At 44.9% G+C, this 21,266-nt stretch overlaps 1 protein-coding gene and 1 non-coding gene across 4 annotated transcripts in view; both read left to right on the forward strand.

Moving 5' to 3' along the window:
• Window positions 1-20,120, forward strand: part of CFAP221 (cilia and flagella associated protein 221) — an 81,543-nt gene extending 61,423 nt beyond the window's left edge. For 2 of the 3 annotated variants that reach the window (XM_047722590.1, XM_047722591.1), the window contains exons 18-24: window positions 423-530; window positions 804-935; window positions 8,927-9,085; window positions 10,420-10,511; window positions 15,595-15,687; window positions 18,002-18,097; window positions 19,897-20,120. In XM_047722590.1, the coding sequence (XP_047578546.1) occupies window positions 423-530; window positions 804-935; window positions 8,927-9,085; window positions 10,420-10,511; window positions 15,595-15,687; window positions 18,002-18,097; window positions 19,897-20,005 (789 nt within the window). In that variant the 3' untranslated portion in view covers window positions 20,006-20,120. The remainder of the gene's footprint in view (window positions 1-422; window positions 531-803; window positions 936-8,926; window positions 9,086-10,419; window positions 10,512-15,594; window positions 15,688-18,001; window positions 18,098-19,896) is intronic. The other variant, XM_047722592.1, reaches the window with a different exon arrangement.
• Window positions 5,142-5,248, forward strand: LOC125096570 (U6 spliceosomal RNA). The gene has a single exon (XR_007126252.1). It is a non-coding gene; the product is annotated as a U6 spliceosomal RNA (small nuclear RNA).
• Window positions 20,121-21,266: the final 1,146 nt, after the last annotated feature.

The following is a 21,266-nucleotide window of genomic DNA, read 5'->3' on the forward strand; positions in this document are numbered from 1 at the left end:
GGTATGTGCAAGGTATAACATATGTGGTTTCTGGAAACCAGGATCTTTACTCTGTGGATATACAATATATTATGCATTCGCGAAACTATCCAAACAACATGTGTTAGAAACTTCAGGGAACACAAGATGAAGTGAACAAAAGTTAGTTGGCCTTCCTTGACGTATAGCTACTCCCGGTTTTGAAAATGTAAATATTTCAAGTCCACCAACCAGTGTTCAGTGTATTTCCACAGGTAAGCCCTGTGGTAGAGGAGAGTTACTGCAAATGCCCAGCATTTATTTGGGGACCCAGAGCAGGGCCCCGCGGTGGGACTGGGACTTCTCCCTTTAGGAAACTCCAACGTATGCTTATTGGGAATTAGATCCCTTTAATCAGTGACGGTGTTTAAGAACATTCTATCAGTTGTCTTCTTCGACCTCAGGTTCCTCAGCTGTACAAAATTAAAGGCTATCAGCCTTTCTGTGTCCAGAAGTCGTCAACAAGCTACAAACCTCAAAAGCTTGCCAGAGCTCTGAAGCAAGGGGCCGAGGTAACACATCTCCGCCTTTAAGAATTGCTCTCATGGGGCACCTGGGTGGCTCAGTGGGTTAAAGCCTCTGCCTTCAGCTCAGGTCATGATCCCAGGGTCCTGGGATCAAGCCCCACATCGGGCTCTCTTCTCGGCAGGGAGCCTGCTTCCTCCTCTCTCTCTCTGCCTGCCTCTCTGCCTCCTTGTGATCTCTCTCTCTGCCAAATAAATAAATAAAATATTAAAAAAAAAAAAAAAAAAGGAAGGCTAACACACCACTTGGTCCCTTCACAGGATGAAGCCACAATCATTACCCTACCCAAGCAGGATGCTGCACCTCAGCTCCCCGGCAAAACCTCAGTCTTGGGCATGAAACCACCGGAGGCCTTAGCCGTGTCTCCAAATTATGACCCGCTTTATATTTTTGTAAGTGACAACTGGCAGAAGTCTCTCGTGTTCTATGTGCGTCTATCTCAAGACTTACTTTATGAGAAAACAGAAGCATTAGTTAGGAATATTTTTCTGTCTTTGGAGTTACAAGTGTGAAATGGTATCTCACCTTTGGAGTTGCTTGCCAGCATTTATCATGTGGAGAATATCAGTGTTTCTGTCCTTTTAACAATTCCAGCATTTATTTATGTTTATGGCAATAGTTTTATGGTCCTTTCTAATTTCATATAATTATACATATGATATGTGCGTGTATATCTGAAGCTATCTGAACTACATACATTAGAAACTTTAATATATAAAATCATAATTTTATATTATATATTTTTATACTTATGTTTATATAATATATTGTATAATATAATTATAAATTATAATTATATATTATTACAAATTATATATGTGTGTGTGTATATATATATATATACATATATAGTGTTAAAAAAAGAAGAAACAAACAAACAAAAACAAAACACAACAGAAAGAGAAAGTAAAATCAGCCTAAACCTTATCAGTCAGAGCTTAATCGATTCCTTGTTCCATCCTTGGGCAGCACTCCTCTTCCATACTTGCGCCTCTGATTCCCAGATTTGTCGGTTCCACTTTGTTTCTGTGGCCACACTTAATTAACTTCCCTGTAGCATATCCTAACCATGCCACTGTCCTGCTCCGCATTCTTCACTGACTCCCCATTTTCTTCCAAATTAAGTCCAAGCATATGGGAGGCCAACAACATAACCACCCCCCTTGTCTGCACCCCTGCATAAGTCTCTGCTGAACTTGGTGTGCTTCCTTCCTTCCCCAGGCCCTCACTTCTGCCTGTCTGCCCTCGTGGGGTCCCCACTCCCACCCTTATAGTTCCTTCTACCCAAGTCCTAAATGAATGGAACCCAGACAGGGCATCTGATGAGGTTCTTTGTAACAGTGGGCTAATCAGTGAAATGCCACAGTAGTTGCCCAGGTTCTGGTCTGCATTTTTGAAGACAGACAGACACACATACACACAATTAAGAACCTTAGATACTGGTTAAGAAAGTCTCCTTTTGAGAATCTCCAAATGAGAATCTGTATCTGTAACGTGGGCAGAGATGCTGATAGTCACACCCAGGGTCTCTTGGCCAGTCAGTGGGAGAGCTCTGAGCTAGTAGACAGAAAGCTGCCTATTTGCTGGTTGACTGGCTCAGGGGCTCTTCCTCTAAATTGTGCTGCTTTCCTCCTGAGATCTGTGATGTTGGCTTTGGTCATTATGGGGCATTTTTTCATAGATTCTCCTTGGCTTGGAGCTGAGATAACCTCACAGGACGTTTAACTTAAGGCTTTTCGAACTTCATTTAGTGCCAGAGCCCTCGAATCAGCTGAAACTTGACATAGAAAGTCAATATGTAATATACCTAGAGTCTTGCTTACTGGCTGGGAATAGCAGTGAGTAGGGAGTTCTCCTGAGGAGGGTGTCCCTGCAAAACTGTGGGGTTCCCCATAGCAAGGTTTGAAAAACACTCTTCAACCTCTTGTGAATCCCCCAGATTCACCATTACCATCCCCTCCCCATTCTAAAAGTGAGGAAACAGGTCTAGAGGAGTTACAGGAATTTTCCAGTCACACTCATACTTCCTTGGAAAATATCAGTAGTTATTTATTAATTCATTAATTCCACAAACACTGAGAGCATGGCTAAGGTTTAAAAAACCTAAGGTTAGGGGCAGTTCATCAAAGGGACACAACAATTCCACCTAATAATCCACCTAATTTATCCACTAATAGTTTCAAAATACATGAAACAAAAATTAATTGAACTTCAAAGGAAAAAAAAACACAAAAATCCACAATGATAGTTGATTTCAATACCTCCCCCTCAATAATTGATAGAAAAAGTAAATAGAAAAGAGTAAGGATATAAAAGTTTTAAATACCATTATCAATTGACTTGACCTAATTAGCATTGCTAGAACACTCTACCCAAAACCAACAGAATGCAGATTCTTTTTTTTTTTTTTAAGATTTTATTTACTTATTTGCGAGAAAGAGCGCACAAGCAGGGGGAGCAGCAGAGGAAAATGGAGATGTAGACTCCCCTACTCGCTGAGCAGGAGAGCCCTAGACGGGGCTCGATCCCAGGATCCTGAGATCATGACCTGAGCCCAAGACAGATACCCAAACCCCTGAGCCACCCAGGTGCTCCCAGAATGCAAATTCTCTTTAAGTATACACAGGTTTGCCATGATAGACCATATTCAGGGCCATAAAACAAGGCTCAATAAAATTGAAAATATTCAGATCATATGAAGTATTTTTTCTGGCTTTGAAGAAATTTAATCAGAAATGAATAGCATAAAGATATCTAGAACCCCCCCCCAAATTTGGAAGCTGAATTAAATACTTCAAAACAGTCAAAGAAGAAAGTCAAAGTCTAGTCCAAAGAAGAAATCAAAAGAAAAATTGGAAGGTATTTTTTCTTAATGGAAATGAAAGCACAAAAAATTTAAAGGGAAATTTATAATGCTATATACCTATATTTGAAAGTAAGGATGGGACTTAATGTCCTCGGCTATCCCTTTAAACTCAAAAAAGAAGAGTAGATGAAACCCAAACTAAGCAGGGAAGAGAAACAATAAAGATTAGATTGAAACCAATGAAAAAGAAAAGAAAAACAATAAAGAAAAACTGTTTCTTTGAGAAAAATCAATAAAATGAATAAACCTGATATAACTGGTTGGGGAATAAAAGGTAAAAGACAGGGGCACCTGGGTGGCTCAGTGGCTTAGGGAATCAAGCCCCGCATCAGGCTCTCTGCTCAGTGGGGAGTCTGCTTCCTCCAATCTCTCTTTCTGCCTGCCTCCCTGCCTACTTGTGATCTCTGTCTGTCAAATAAATAAATAAAAATCTTAAAAAAAAAAAAAAACGGTAAAAGACATGAATTACAAATACCAGGAAAGAGTTATCATCACTGCAGATTCTACAAATAGCAAAAAGATAATAAGTTAATATTCAAGTATGTTCAACAAATTAAATGGACAAATTCCTTAAAAGGCACAAACTTTTAAATCTTATTTAAGAAGAGGTAGATGACTCTACTCTCTCTATATCTGTTTTAAAATTGAATTTGTGGTTTAAAAAGTACCTAGATGTCCATCAACAGATGAATGGATAAAGAAGATGTGGTATATATACACAATGGAATACTATGCAGCCATCAAAAGAAATGAAATCTTGCCATTTGCGACTACGTGGATGGAACTAGAGGGTATCATGCTTAGCGAAATAAGTCAGTCAGAGAAAGACAACTATCATATGATCTCCCTGATATGAGGAAGTGGAGATGCAACATGGGGGGTTAAGGGGGTAGGAGAAGAATAAATGAAACAAGATGGGATTGGGAGGGAGACAAACCATAAGTGACTCTTAATCTCACAAAACAAACTGAGGGTTGCTGGGGGGAGGGGGGTTGGGAGAAGCGGGGGTGGGGTTATGGACATTGGGGAGGGTATGTGCTATGGTGAGTGCTGTGAAGTATGTAAACCTGGCGAATCACAGACCTGTACCCCTGGGGATAAAAATGTATTATGTTTATAAAAAATAAAATAAAATAAAACAAAAAAACAAAAAAAAAACTTCCCACAAAAAAACTCCAGGTACAGATGCCTTCACTGGGGAATTCTGCAATCTATTTAAGGAAGAAATAACACCAAATCTACAAAAACTCTTCCAGAAGATGGAAGAGATTACTTACCAACTCATTCTAGAAGTCAGAATTATCAGAAGTCACTCTGATGCCAAAGCCAGACAGAGACATTACAGGAAAAGAAAAGGATAGACCAAGTATCCTTCATGATTTGTGAGCATAGAGATGATAGATAGATAGATAGATAGATAGATAGATAGATAAGATAGATAGATAGATAGATAGATAGATAGATATTAACAAATCCTATTCATCATATTCATCATACAAAAAGAATAATGTATCAGGAACAAATAGGAACCTAGCCAGGAGCATGAGATTAGTTTAACACTCAAAATTCAGTGTACCTCACCACATTAACAGACTCAAAAAGAAAAACCATATGATCATCTCAACAGATAATAGAAGTAATCTGTCATTCCTGATAAATGCTGTCAGCAGTTGAGGTACAGAAGGGAATTTTTCTCTACCTGATAAAGAGCATCTATTAAAAACCTGGCGCTGTCCTCACTTCAGCAGCACATATACTTAAAGTGGAATGATACAGAGATAATTAGCATGGCCCCTGCACAAGGGTGACACACAAATTCTTGAAGCATTCCATATTTTTAGTTTGCAATAAATTTATGTACAATAAATGTATCTAACCAACCAAACAAACCTGGAGCTGACATCATACTGAATGGTAATAGACTGAATGCTTTCCCCCTAAAATCAGGAATAAGGCAAGGATGTCTGTTCTTACTAATTCTATTAAGATTGTAACTATAGTCAGTGTAACAAGGTAAGAAAAAAATATATAAGCCATCCAGATTTGAGAGGAAGAAGAAAAACTATCTTTATTCGCAAACAAAATTATTGTATCCATAGAAAAGAAGGAATTTGGAAATCCTAAGAAAAGAAAGAAAAACAAAGGGAGAGAAATACCAGTCAGAACTGGAAAAGCATTATAGCAAAGTCTTGGAATGATATTCGTGCATTCAGCCTGGAGGAGGAAAGGTAAAGAGCTCTGGGAGAGAGATTTGGAGGGAAGGGTAGACTCCACACACTAATAGTGCAGTTGAGAGGATGGAAATATTCAAGGATTTTATAAAGGTTCATCATCCAAGCAAAAGAAAAGGCCATTATAAACTCTAGGGGGAGAAAATCAACTAAAAATCGGTACGTGTTCCAAATAGGAAACCAATCTAAAGCAAACTAAAATTTGGTATGATTTTTAAGAGTTAATCATAGGGGAGCCTGGGTGGCTCAGTTGGTTAAGCCTCCAACTCTTGGTTTCAGCTCAGGTCATGATCTCAGGGTTGTGAGATTGAGCCCCACGCTGGCCCAGCATGAGGCCTGCCTAAGATTCTCTCTCTCCCTCTCCCTCTGTTCCACCACCCCTCTAAATAAACAAACAGACAAACAAAAAAGGGTTAATGGCAAATAAAAGAAAAAAATAGAATCCATTTAGCCTTGCTACTAAAACACTTCTCCATGAGTGACCCGATATTGAACCTTCACAAAAAACTAATCTGAGCTGCTGCTTGGCCTGGTAAAGAAGCATATTTACACAGTTAAGACAAAATAAAACCCGTTGATCAGTTTCCAACTCTCAAAGACAACTTATGAACAAAGCATGAGGTCTTGGTTTTGGTTCCAGAATGCAAATGCTAACAATCTCCATAACACAAAAGCAAAATTGTGGAAGAGCGGGGAAAGGTATCAGAAAGCCTGGGAATGGTCATGTTTTCATTTCATATGATGGGGAGGAGTTGAAACACTCAACTAAAGATGATGAAGCAAGAAATAGGGATAGTAGTGCATTATTTCAAGTCCCAAAGATAACTCACAGCAGAACTAAAAATGGTGTGATTTTCAAAATTGGGAGGAAGTTTGGAAGGAGCATTTGTGTACATGAACTAAATCCTTACCTTGCATAGGAATGAGTCAATGTATACCGTCTGTCTGAGGTTGAAAATAGAGAAATGGAAGAATAATCATCATGTTTAGAGTAGTGACCATCAGAGACACTAAACTCAGAAATAATGGAAAGAAACGGCCTTTGGGATATGCGCCTGGGGATAAGGAGGAGCCCCATTGCTTTTCATCTTTCCAGATCCTTCTAGCCTGAGTGAGTCACTACCACATGCATGCATTAGTTTGAGAAAAATTAAAAACCTTATGGGATGACCACTCAAAAAGACCACTTACTCTGGCAGCCACGGCCACCCAGGGGAATCCAAGGTATAACAGCTACTAAAAACAGTAATACTGTCATTTCCAAAAATATTTCATCGATACACTTGGCCCAAGACAGAGCGAGAGATCTGGTCACACAGCACTCTTGTACACCCTCCGCATAGGAGACACTCCTTCAAGCCACACAGCTCACTCCCCCTCCCTGGTGGTGTGCCTCTTACCCCCATCACCACCCGACTAGGGTGCAGCCAGCCCCTCCCCCATCACACTGTGTCCTGGTCTCACAGTGACTCTGGCCAGCTGGAGTCTCAGGTGCTCCTGCCCCAGTTCCCTTCCTAGGCACGCTCCTGATTGGCCTTTCATATCTTGGGGTAAGGGGGGGTGTGACTCCTGGCAGTGGGAGTCAGCAATTATCAGATACATTACATTCCAGTCACTCCCCTTACCCAGGAAGTGGAGCTGTGCTCCTTTTTCCCTTCTTCAGTCCTGCCAGTCTCCCCCACTTCCTGGCTGGGGGAGGCCAAAGGTCTCCTTGCTCTACTTCTGGACGTCTCTCTGCTATAATTATGTAGAGGACCTGGTCTTCCCAGGGAGGGTGGGGAGGGCTTGCTCTGTCTTCTGTCCTTGGGTTCTCCTTCTGTAATACACTGGAATGGGAAATGTCCCCTCCGTCCCCCCCGCCACACCCTCCCTGCCCTCCTTCCTCCTCACCCACCTTCCTGTATGTTCTCAGACCTCCCCTGCTTGGTTCCCCTAGGGCCCCCACCTTTCACCTGGCTCCCTTCCCACCCTCCAGCCCCGATCTGGGCAAAGGGTCTTTCCTTGAGCTCCAAGGGGTAGAATGCAATGTTTACATTCTCCTCTGTCTCAGTCCCCACCACACACAGTGCTTTGAGGAACCCCAAGAGAATCTGCTGCCGTCAAACATATGTGTGTATGTGTGTGTGTGTGTGTGTGTGTGTGTGTGTGTGTGTGTGTGTGTGTGGACTGTAACTCTTCTACCAAGTGCAAGTCCTCCCTAAGGGCTTTGCTCATTTCTCCATTGTTATAGTGCCCCTGCCAAGTCTAGCTGCATTTTCTTCATTGTGGGAGACATTTTTCTCTTGGCAGTGAGATGGGATTTCTATAAACCATGTGGAGTTTTGTTGTTGTTGTTGTTGTTGTTTTAAAAAGCCTTTAAAAATCATACAAATGAGGGGCGCCTGGGTGGCTCAGTGGGTTAAAGCCGCTGCCTTCGGCTCAGGTCATGATCCCAGGGTCCTGGGATCAAGCCCCACATTGGGCTCTCTGCTCAGCGGGGAGCCTGCTTCCCTTCCTTTCTCTCTGCCTGCCTCTCTGCCTACTTGTGATCTGTCTGTCAAATAAATAAATAAAATCTTTTTTAAAAAAATCATACAAATGAACAAAAAGAACAAAATGCCAACTTAGTGGGTCTGTGTGGGACAAGAGTGGGGTTTGCTGGACTAACCCCAGAAGGGACATTAAAAGACTCTCTATTTTCATATTTTGATGTAGTCACTCTGGGTCTCCATCAGTTCTGTTGGGAAATTAGGATAAAACAGGCTCTCCCATAAAACCAGATACTGCATCCAAATGGAGCCTTCCTGAATTAAAAACATTACCCAAACAACATTAAATGTTGACATTTCCTGATCATCAAATGTCACCCTCTTCTTCGTCTTGTCTGTAGTTTTTAAGAAGCTATTTTTGTTTTCCAAAACCAGAAGCTTCTTTGCTTTTTAAAGCTAGTTTGCTTAGTTAATAAAGTCCCCTAATTCATCAAATGTAGAAATAAATACAGAACTTTAAGCAGTTTTAAGCCCTCGCTTCAGCAGTATTTGTTCCCATGAGAACTTCGTAAATCCACGTGGCATGTGCTGAGACTCTTAAAGCAGGAGAGTGACATTTATGAACGACCGTGACTGCTGTCCAGTTTGAAAAACGCTCTCTTCAGTTGCAGCTCTTTCCCAGATAAGCTGACAGGGACCCAGAGTGTTAGTGCTAGCGGGAGCCACAGACGACATTTGCTGTCGCCTGCCTGGCTTGGCTGGGCTTAGAAACCTGTAAACAAAAGAGAATTTTTTTTTTCTCTCTCTCTCTCCTACAGAATCCCAACCCAGGACTATTTGCTGTGAAGCACCCTCTGACCTATGCAGAAACCTTGATAGATTACCATCTGTGCCCTCACCCCAAGTACAAGTTCGTCAGGGAGTCCCACAGGGGCTCCAGCATTCCTCTCACCCAAAAGCAATTTCTCCATCACACGGTAATGGCAGAGCTGGCCCTGGGCTGTGGGGAGGGGCGGGCGGACAAGCATGGGTGGGCGCAGCTGGAGTTGGGGGGAAGGTCTGCAGCCACAGTCACAGAACAAGAATGGTACCCTTTCATACCACCAGCCTCGGCTCTGCTCTCGTCCTGTCCGTATCCCCTGTACGGGCAGCACATGGCCCTTCTTTCAACCTTCTTCTTCTCTTTTGCCCTTGAAAGCTGTGCCTGATACTCATTTTAGTCCTGTTCCCACCATGTTAAAAAAAAATGGTCACGTGCCAGGTGAAACCCCACGGTCTCATCTCCTCTTTCTTTGGCTCCAACAAGCGTAACATCAGGATGGACAAGCTGGTGATGGGACCAATGCACTGTCTGGGAGAGGTTCCAGAGAATTCCTTCTCCCTTTAGATGACTGGCCTGACCTGAACGGCCAGAGACCTCTCTTAGGGGTGGCCCTCAGGCCCTGCAAACTCACCAAGTCCCTAACAGGTCATTCTCTCTGCCCTGCTTCTGCTGACCACACCTCATTCCGCCTCCTCTTCCTTGGCTACCCACTCGCCTTTCTGAACTACATGTTCTTGTGCTGGGACCCACATCCCTGGGATCCCTCCCTCTCTTTCATTCCCCATTTCCACCCATCACCGGATCCCCCAGTCTGCCCTCCACAGCAGGCGAATCTCCTGCTTCACCCCACTGTGCAGTGCCCCCCGACGCCAAAGCCCTCCCTTGACACAAAGCAGGTCTCGTCATTTTCCAGTTTAAAAACCCTCAGTAGGTCCCGCAGCCCCGTGGAGCTGGCTCCAAACTCATCAGCTTGGCCCACAGGCCCTTTGTGCCCTGCCTGTCTTTCCAGACTCACTTCCCACCAGTTCCTGTCTCGCGGTGCCCCCCACCCCCTGCCCAGCTGGTGGTCCCCTGACAGCGCCCTCCCTTGCATGTCTGTGCATTTGCAGGCACTGGGCCCTGCCAGGAATGCCATCTGATGAGCGAACATCGCTTTGAATATCACTCTAGCATCGCGTTCACAAAACAGATTGTAAGGCCCGATATGTTTTCCATCACCAGGCCCCATTTCTTTGTGTGCCTGATGAATCAGGGGGAGGAAAATCTCTCCTTCGTCCCTACTTTAGTTCCCATTGCTTAATGTCTTCTGCTAGGGAAGTCGTCTTTAAGCCTCAGAAGAACAGTTGAACTTAAGGAAGGTATACATTTTGGAGCTCAGCTTTGAAGACTGCCAAAAAGCCCATTGAATGAAACAAAAGTCCTTCCTAGACTTGACCGCACCAAACAGTTCCCTTACATGTGGGACCCTGTGCCCGGCTTTTCCTACAGGACATTATTCCTGGGATAATGCATTGGAAGAAGTTCCAGCCCCTGGCCCTCTCCTCCCTGCCTGAAACCTCGAAGACAGAGACAGCCCAAAGGTAAGCCACAGCTCATCTGTTCATCTCCTGGAGGTCTCTTGGCACCACAGATTACAGAGGCTGTGATCCTCAAAGTTAACTGCCAATATGGTCTCAAATTCTACTTTTAGGGTTTTAGGGAAGTTCACTAGGTGGAGAAACACGATAATGCATCCCAGACTCACACATTCTGAATTCTCTTCATTGAGATCTACTTCTTAAAAGAATGAATGTCACAAGCGGCTGATCATCCCTGTTTCAGTAAACGTGGACCACCAATCCATATAATTCAACTGAAATAGTCATGGTCAATTTTTAATGTTCTTGAATTGCCAAAATTAGCCTTCTGCGCCCTCCATATAAAACTTCAGGGGAGCTCCTTCTCTCTCCGCCTCAGCCTACCGTTCCTGGGAGGCCCCAGCTACCATCATACACAGACGGAGCTCAGGGGCAGAAAGAGAACAGACCAATGAGCATATTGGTGGAGCAAAGAAAGAAGGAATCTAGAGTAGACACATTTTTGCTAGTTTGCTCATTTAGCTCCTCTTCAGAGCCCTCAGATCTCAAACAAGGAGTCTGAGGCCTTTTCTTTAGGACTCTGGCCAGTCAGTAACCCACTCCCAAGCCTCTGAATTTGCTTCTTTGGTCTGTTGTCCTTACCAACATAGTTAAACAGGTTATTGGTGTGTGGAGGTGACTCGTATCCAAAAGAGTGGCCATCGGCAGTCACCTTTCCTTCAGGTCCTTTGATCCAAAATGAGGCGCACCCCAAGGAAACGTGAGCTCTGCCCCTATAGGATCAGCAGGAACCCCCACTCCCACCAGCATCTCCTGGATCCTCTGAGGCAGGAACTCAAGCCCCTCTCTCCCCAGAGTGCCCAGCCCTGCGGGAGCTATGGGACATCAGCCCCACTCCTCAGCCTCTTCTCCCAGTCCTCTTGGCCATTAAAACAAGGTGATGGACATTTTTATTTTAGTAGGAATAAAAGAGCTCACTGGGTGTCCCGTGTGTGACCCTATATACACTACCCATCTATCCCTCACCCCCACCCCCAGGGAATTTGAGGGACATCGCTGAAAGCACGTTTGTGACTTGAGAACACTGAATTTTACTTCTTCCCTCATTGTCAGAAAAAAGCTCCTCCTGAATTAAGCAACATTCAGCCTCCCTTCCCTATGCCCTGCCTGGGGCCGTCGCTTTTGGGTTATTTCCTTACTGCTTCTCAGCTACTGTCCTCCGCCTGGAGATTTAACAAGAGACAAGCAAAAAGCGCCCCTCCTGGGGTGTTTGAGACCTGGCAGGAGCTCAGAAAACAGGAGTTCCCTTTCAGTGGGTTCCATCCCTGCTTCATCCCTCCTGGAGCCACCTAGAAGAAGCTCGGCATCTTTGTTCTTCACTTGAGCACAGTCCTAAAATCCGAAAGCTCTAGAATCAGGGAAGATAGTGTCACGGTAGAGAGAATGAACATGTTGGAGGGCCTGGGAGACTGCCTCTGTTCCTCATGAGCGGCGTCCCCCGCTCTGGGTCCTTGGGCGAGTCACTTATCACTGAAGCCCTTTGAACAGCACCTTTCTGGTCTGCGAAGCTGGGACAGCCACAGCTGCCCCCACCCCCACCCCCGCCACTAAGCATTGCTGTGGTTCTGCTGCCACCAGATGGCGGTAATCTGCCACCCGGCCTGCTTAGGCAGTGGGGTGAGGACGCTTCAGCCCCATAAACCAGACGGAGCTGGCTGTGGGGTAAGGTCAGGAGACTGAAAGAGCAAAATGACAAATGGATAAATGGCCAAAAGTGGCCACCAGCTGTTGGCACGCACAGCTCTCAAGAATCAACAGGGGGAAAAGTCCTCTTTTTTTCCCAAGCTATGTCCTTGGAAAAATCTCCTGAGGCTGTTCTTTTCAAAAAGCAGTCAGCAGCAGTTACCTTGGGCTTCAATTAACCATGAATTAAACATGAATTGTACATGAATTAAAGAAAACGCTCCAACTAGGAGCTGTTACTTTCAACTTCTGTGCCTGAGTGCTCTGTTGGGCCAATTCATTTCAAGATAAAGCGTAATTGCATAACAGATGATAAAATCGAGAGGATTCTACATTTCCTTCTCATAGATTCCCAGGATGTAAGCTTCTAGACCCTGTTTTTATTTTTAAAAGCAGTTATAACATAAGAATGGTATTCTTTCTTAAGTTCCTACAAATCCATTAATGATACTTCAACCTTGCAGTCTGGCTTGAATAAATTACCTATTACTTATGAGATGTTTCCTTTGCCCCGAGAATATCTGTTTGCTGTCAAACCACACGATAGAGTTATTTACTATTTGTTTATTCCAAGTCACTTTTGCATTCATAATAATCAAAACAGCTCACTTGGCTTTTTTGCTCTTTAAAAAATTCAGTGAGAACTTTTTGAGTTTCTCTAGGACTTTCATAAAAATCTTGCAAATCAGCAGCAGCCGAAGACATCATCTAATCCAGTAGCGCCCCGGCTTTCAGATTTTATAGACTAGTGAAATGTCCAGGAGAATTTTTTAAATTTTCCTTTATGTAAATTCAATTAATTAACATACAGTGTTGTTCAGAAGAATTTTGAGAACCATTTTAGGGCCATCAGTTTTGCTTTGCCAAGAAAAGCATTAAAACCAAGGAAAGCAACACAAAGTGTCCGACCATCATCTACCGTCTCCACCGTTTCAATTTCAGAACGTATTAACACACACGCAAAAGTAAGAGGAACGCGGGCTCAGATTTTAAAACTTGGATTAATTTGGTCTCATGAAAAAGACGTGGCTGCGGCCAGGCTCTCTTCCCAGACTAGTCTGCTCTCTGGGGAGTGCTCTGGGCTCTCCACTTCTTAGTACCTCTGCTGGGCAGGAATGCCCCGGACCACCCCACTCTAAAGCGGCAGTGGGCTTTGCAGGTAGGACCCGCATGCTTTGTCAGGTTCCCTTTCAGGAAGAACGGTATGAAAACCAAAAGCTGGATACAAGGTGGACACATTGCTACTGGGTGGCTTGTTTCTTGGCTTCCCCAGCAGACCAGCCAGACACACACACACATAGACACACACACACATAAGCACACATACACACATTTCAGAAATGATAAATTCACACCGGTGCTTACAATTCTAGCCTGCATCCATAAAGCTACTGCCTGCTTTCCTCCATTCTGTGTTTGTATGTCCCTTCTTCCACTGTGAGATCCCTGGCTCCTAACGCATTTACTCATTAATCAATTTCATAGAAGTCCAAAATAGTTTCACAGTTGTCTCACCTATAGCCATGTTAATGAACAAGCATGATAAATGGAGGTCAGGTTTGTTTGCAGGTTCCCCCAAGTTTATTGTACATCCCACCAAAACTATGACTATATAGTCAAATACAGTATTTATAAGTTTCTTGGATTAATGCTTTTTTTTTCCTTGTTCTTTCTTTCCTTCCTCCCTCCCTCCCTTTCCTCCTTTCCTCCCTCTTTCCTTCTTTCCTTTTTTCCTTTCTTTCTCCTTTTCTCTTCCTCTTTCTTTCTTTCCTTCCACCATGATTATGGAATTCATGTGAAATATTTGCTTCAGTTTGCTTTCAATTTGGGGGTTTCCCTCCCTTCTGTTATTGATATAATCTTTTTTTTAAATAATAGGTAGAACAATAACATGCTTTCTTTTTCTTTAAGATTTTATTTTTTTGAGAGAGAGCAAGCAAGAGACAGCCCGAGGGGGGGCGGTGGGGGCAGAGGGAACAGGGGCAAGTGGACTCTCTGCTGAGCAGGGAGCTGGAGGTGGAACTTGATCCCAGGACCCTGGGATCATGACCTGAGCCAAAGGCCAATGCCTAACTGACTCAGCCACCCAGGTGCCCCATCAAAGATATATGTGCACAAGCCAAAACCCCTTGTTTTCTGCATCTGCCTCCTGCCTTAGCCTCCACTCACAATCTTTCTAGGATCTGGGGGAAGCTCCATTTCCTTCCTATGTGTTCTACTGTCTGTCACTATGTACTCTTCTTCATGAGACAACACTCTCCCCAGCTTCCAAATTTAGTCCAGAAAACTGTTGAAAACTCTTATCCATGTAGGTTTTTTCTCCTCTTCTTCTTTGTCATGTGTTCAATTTTTTATTCCTTTAAAATGTCATAAGTGGGGGCACCTGGGTGGCTCAGTTGGACAAGCATCTGACTCTTGATTTCTGCTCAAGTCATGATGTCAGGGTCATGGGATGGAGCTCTGCGCTGAGCATGGAGACTGCTTAAGATTCCCTCTCTTGCTCTCCCTCTGCCCCTCCCGGCTCATGCTCACTCTCTCTCTCTCTCTCTAAAAAATTAAAAACCAATAAATAAAATTTTAAAAAATAGAAGTTTTTAAGTAGTTGAGACCAAAAAAAGCAAATGTAAGTTCTACCATCTTGAAACAGAAGTTTGCTGCCAATTTCTAAACTAATAATATTTTTTCTATTTTAATATCTTTTTTTTTAAAGATTTTATTTATTTATTTGACAGAGAGATCACAAGCAGGCAGAGAGGCAGTCAGAGAGAGAGGAGGAAGCAGGCTCCCCGCCAAGCAGAGAGCCCGATGCGGGGCTCGATCCCAGGACTCTGAGATCATGACCTGAGCCGAAGGCAGCGGCCTAACCCACTGAGCCACCCAGGCGCCCCTCTATTTTAATATCTTAATGTGCTCTATTCTCAGGATTTTATGGAAAGCTCTAAATCTATAATACCAAATCATATATCAGGGGGTGGGGAGGAAGGTTTGAAATGGAATGGAACAACTAAGGAAGACTGTAAAGTTGAGGGGAAACTATTAAGAAAAGTGAACGGTCCCAGTACTGCCCTGTACCCCCAAGAAATAATATTAGACACCACCAGCTTGAAAGTTCTGTTCCTAAACCCCAGAAAATGACTTACTTGGCCACATCCTCTAGGGTTTGACCAGTCCTTCACACCCCCTGCCTTTGTCCACAGGCAAACACTGGGTTTTCAGGAGTGAGGGATGGAAGGGGAATGTCCTGCCCAGTGGGAAAATACAAGCACTTTAGCACATGGTGTAAAGATCCCAAGACTGCGAACGTGAGCATTTATCCTCCCCTGCCTGTGTGGTTCTTTCACAGCTGTGATTCCTTCAACCTAGTCATGCTTCCGAAAAATGTCCCTGCCATTCTCGATGCCCTACCAGAAGAAGATAGACTGGAAACCGCTGAACGGTACTTTCTCACCTTTGCTTTCTCATGTAGTCTGTTCTACCAAAATGCACCAGGTGCTTTGAGAGATTTCAAAAGAGCACACAGTGCCCAGGTCTGCAACCCAAATGAGTTAGGGCTAACACACGCAGCCAGAGCCCTAACTAGGGGATGGCAGGCTAAGTTCGTGGTGTGGAGTAGATGGTCTCTGCAGCCTCATATTCACTGATCGGAGGGAGCTCAAGGGAGGGGAGAGCAGAGGTGGTGCTCAGTGGGCTGGGAAGGCTTCATGGTCACGTACAGTTGGGTTAGTCCTTGAAAGAGGGTGGGATATGGAGAGGCATAAAAAACTATAAACCCCAAACCAAGATGCTCATGTTTCATTTTACTGGTGAGCGTCCAACAGCCTTGAATCTCCTTTTGCTGTGCCGATTTCAGCATTTGTCCATGTAAATCATCAATTAGTGAAATCCTAAATATCTGAGGTTTCTCTCCGGGGCTAAGACTTGTCCAGGCGCAGTGACACTTGGCAATACCGGAGTATTTGAAGCTCCAAACCCGGGAAGGTGGGAGCGCCTTCTACTGGAACCACTGCGCAAGGACATCGGTGAGGACACTGGCGAGGATGCTGGAGCCAGGACGGATGGTACACGTCTGTGTGAGGTTCAGAGGAACGTGTCCTGTCTGGCAGGGCTGTGGTGCCCAGCAGGCCGTAGCTTAGCTGACCCCTCCTCCGCTTGGCACTGATGTGGGGACCATCGTGATCGAGTTCCCCCATCTTTGAAATGATAATAGTAGAACCTATTTCCTTGTCAGAGTTGCAGGAGATAATGCTGATGGCAATCAGAACATTTACCAAGCACTCCAGCACAGGGCTTTGCCCGCAGTCTCATTTACTCCCCATGATGAGGTCTTTCTGTTATCCCCACCTTAGAGACAGGAAACTACTCACAGGAAATTGATTCCACAAAGCACCAACATGCGGCTGCTTAGCAATCATTAGTCTTCAGTCACAGGGTACTGAAACAGCATCTGTGCCTTCCAAGGGTACTTTCCGTAATGGAACCTTGCTATGCCACTTCAGGGTATCATGGCTGAATGGTGTTCCTGCCTTTTTTTTTTTTTTTTTTAAGATTTTATTTGTTTGACAGAGAAAGAGATAGCGAGAGCACAAGCAGGGGGAGCTGCAGAGGGAGAGGGAGAGGCAGGCTTAATCCCAGAACCCTAGGATCACAACCTGAGCCAAAGACAGATGCTCAACCAACCTAGCCACCCAGGCACCCCTGTACACCTGCTTTTAATTCCAAACTTTGAAGACTTGATTGATCTTGGAAGCATTTCTCTTAACTGAGTCATTATCAAAAAATCCATTCTCTTTTTCTAAAATAATAGGGTTGTTGAAAGTAGTAGTGACAGTTCCCAGCCTCCCTTGCAATAAAGTCACCCATTTGGCAAGGCCCTGGCCCAGGGAATGCGAGATGGGAGATATTCCACTTCTGATCATGACCATTGAAGGAGTGAGTGTATCTCCTCCATGGTCTCTCTCTCTACTTTCCTCCAGCTAGAACCCACACATGCAGCAACCACACTTTAACCATCAGGCCAGGGGTCAGCAAACTATGGACCATGGCTGACTCTGGCCTACCATTTATTTTTGTAAATAAAATTTTATTGTAACATAACCACACCCATTCATGTATTATTTCTTTTGGTTCCTTTCATGCTACAAAAGCAGAGCTGAGTAGTTACAAAAGAGACTGTATGACCCTTTACTGAAAAGCTTGCTGACCCCCATTCCAGCAGATAGCAGACCACAAGACAAAAGTCACCTCAAGCCCTTTAATTTCTTCTTTTACCAATAGTTCATTTGGAAATCTATTATTTAAATATATTAAAATTATATTAAAGCAGTTGTAGGTTTTTTGGATTTTTTTTAGTGAAGAAAATAGTGATCTTCTTCAATATCACTTTCTATTTAAATTTCATGGTGGCCAGAGAACATACTGTGAATGATTTCAAAAGATTGAAATCATTCAGGCTTTCTTTACAGTCCAAGATATGGTCAGTATTGGTAAATATACCACATGCACTTGTAGAGAATATTAATTCTACAACCCCACTTTAAGAATTGCTTTTTACTCTCTGGTTATGATTCCTACAATTGTTGGTCAAAGCAGTTTATCAGCCTTATGCTTCTTTTAACATAGACTCAACAAAAGTGGGTAGAACTAACACTGAAAGCCAAAAGAATTGCATAATTCTTAAATGATCACAATATTTCTCTACTTTATTTGGGGAAGGAAAACCCTTTCCAGCTAAGCATGTTCTTCCTTTTCAGTGAGCTCTGCGAACAGAACATAGAAGTTCTGTTGACTCCGGAAATGATCGAAGCAGAATTCCCTATGTTGGACGACAAGGACCCCAAAAAGGAGAAGTAAGTGGATGCTTTATGCCTTCCTTAGGAAGAGGCAGCCTTCTGATAGAATTGGTCCTCCATGAAGGACAGGAATTGTAACGTCTGTCATCTGAACCTAAATACCTCAGGCTTAAAAAAGAGAGAGGGGTGTGTCTATCCTATTTGATGCACAATTACGGTCTCTCAAGTGTGGTTGGCAGGTAAACGTTTAAGAACTGGACCCAGTTTTTCCATTTGCTTATCATCTAATTTCAGAGGTGAGTTTGTTTGTTAATGATAACTGAATGAGTCTCATCTAGTATCAGGAACCCCGGGCTCCGGACCCGGAGGAGACCCGTGGCCAAGGCTCAGCTCCTCCATTTATGCCGTGTGAGCTCTCCAGCCAAGTTCCTGACACCTCAGTAAACTGAGTTACGGTGTCTTCATGTGCGCCATGCAGGAAATAAAGTCTCCCTCACAGGCCTCACAAGTGTGAGGAGTAAATGAGACACCAGTGCAAGGACGGCCAGCCAGTTGCTTGATGTGAACTGGGTGTTTGGCAAACGTGAGCGCTTCCCTTCGCCTCTCCCTCAGGGGCCGGAGAGCTAAGCAAACACGTCATTATCCCTCAAAAAATTGGTTTCTCTTTTTTTTAAATTGTATATTTATCTGAGAGTGAGAGAGAGATAGAGAGAGAGAAAGCATGAGCAGGTGAGGGACAGCAGGAGAAGCAAGCTCTCCACTGATCAGGGAGCCTGGCGTGGGGCTCCATCCCAGAATTCCCAGATCATGACCTGAGCCAAAGGCAGACGCTTACCCAACTGAGCCACCCAGGCACCCTGAGGGAACATTTTAATTCTTCATTTTCAGGTATTTCTGCTTTTTCTAAACTGCCAGGCATTTGCCAGAACTTTACATTTCACCCTGTTTAGAAAATGTTCCAGAAACACTTGAGTTTATACTGTATTCTATCTAGGCAGATCATAGAGCTGACCTCACAGTCTTAAGACATCTGTCCTTCCAACCAAATGCACTCCTCAGTTCCTTCCCAGATATTTGGACTATTCTACCGGAAACCCCCTTGCCACACCCAGCAAAGGGCTGGGCTCCACATCAGCCACCACCTGATCCAGGTGCAGAACCCGCCCTCTGATTCCCCCTCTTCTGGAGCCACTCTCAGAGTCAGAGATGTTACAGGCCTACCTTATTCATAAACATGAAGCAGCAACGAATGCTGACTGAACCTTTAGAAGACATCATGTGAGTGATTTCTTATTTCACCTTCTTGACAACACTGGCAGATGGGAACTACCACTGTCTGTCCATCTGGAAGCAGAGCCTGAGTTAGGGAACTTGGCCACACTAAGAAGCTCATGGAGCAGAGATCAGAAGCCAGGTCTGAATCACTTACCAGCCAAGTGTTTTCACTAGTAACAAAATTATCATCAAACATAGTTTGAAATAGATATATGTGATATCAATCCTATATAAAAACATAAAACAAGTCTTCCAGGGGTGCCTGGGTGGCTTAATCGGTTAAACGTCTGCCTTCGGCTCAGGTCATGATCCCAGAGTCCTGGGATCGAGTCCTACATCGGGCTCCCTGCTCACCTGGAAGCCTGCTTCTCCCTCTCCTTCTGCCCCTCCCCCTGCTTGTGGTCACGCATGTGCGCACTCTCTCTCTCTCTCTGATAAATAAATAAAATCTTAAAAAAAAAAAAAAAAGTCCTCCAGGCTTCACTATCCCCGCGACCCTGAGCCAGCTTCCGGGCATGGGTGGGCAACCTGAGCTGCTACCAAGTGCCCTCATGTATCCCTGTCGGGTGTTTGATGTACAGAGAGATCAAAGAGCAAGCACAACCTACGGAGAAGCCAGGAGAAAAGGTGCTGGAGGAGATGAAGATTCTACGGGGCAAAGCTCTCAACTCGTACCTGATTCTAGGATAAAACCCCCCAGGAGGTCAGTTCCTCTCGTTGGCTTTCTGATGGTCGCTGTGTCCATTGATGTTCCGGTCATTTGGGGAGTTAAACTCTCTAGAGAATAAAATTGAAAGGTGGATGATGGATATATTTGTAAGTAATCATTTTTCTTTGGAAAGATAAGATGTCACCAGTGGGACGGCAGTGTTGGAAGGCTCCTTGGTGCAAAAATTCAATGCTGGCACCAAGACTTCCGGAGCAGGCCACAGGCCACCCACCACGTGGAGAGCCCCAGAGCCTTCTGCATGCAGTGTGGTGCTGGGAGGGGGGCTAGGCGGGCAGGGAGAGGGCAGAGAAAGGCGGGTGCGGAACAAGTCTGCTCTCTCACCTCTGCATGGAAGCCGCCCCTCGCCCCTGAGCGTCCCAGCCTTGGCGAGGACACTCACTTCCCAGGCATCTATGCAAGGGCACAGGCTGTCCTACATTTGTATTTGCCAAATCTGCTGACAGCGTTCAGCACCCAGCAGTCTTGGGAGAGATGCTGTGCGAGAGCATGCTGGGCTGGCTGCCCAAGGAGGAGAGGGGGTAAGTGACGTGGGAGTCGTGTGTGGGGTGTGAGGCAGGCTTTCCAAACGAGGACAACAGTTCCTTTTTCCCTGGAGTCTGCCGCGTGCCAGGCCCCCTGTTGCAGGCCAGCTCTTCGAGTCCTCACATCCTCCCAGGGAAGGGAATCCCAAGGGTCCCAGGAGCCAGGGGACCTGTCAAGCTGGTGAAAACCCACAAGGCCTGTGTGACTTCGAGGCTGGGCAGAATCAGGGAGGTAGTCTTCAGGCGCCCAGAACTCTGGCAACGTCAGCTGTGCTGGGCAGGAGGGGCAGTGAGAGACAGGGACACTGCCTGCCTCTGCCTGAGGACACCAGAGTCTTCATTCTCGAATCACCCACAACAGACCCGCAACAGAACTGCTACCTCCTCCTCCTGTCTTAAGCTACCGAATTGTCATGCCTCGTCTGCTTAAGGGACACAAGGAGGTCACATTACTTTTACTGTTCAGAGGTCACAATTTGTATCTCCCATCCCACCAAAACAGGAAGATCACACTCACCTTCCAGAGGTTCCTTTTTCCTTCCAGGATAAGGCCAAGCACCCTGGGGAGTCCTACTCAGCCCAAAGGGCTGGTCCTGATGACCTGCTAAGGAGCCCAGGCCTTTGACTGCCCCAGCTCGGTGTCCTGCAGCCTGCTTTCGGCTGGATGCCTGTCTGCTGTGGGGACAGAGACTCGGCCATT

This window comes from Lutra lutra, chromosome 3 (assembly GCF_902655055.1).
Source record: "Lutra lutra chromosome 3, mLutLut1.2, whole genome shotgun sequence".
NCBI lineage: Eukaryota > Metazoa > Chordata > Mammalia > Carnivora > Mustelidae > Lutra > Lutra lutra.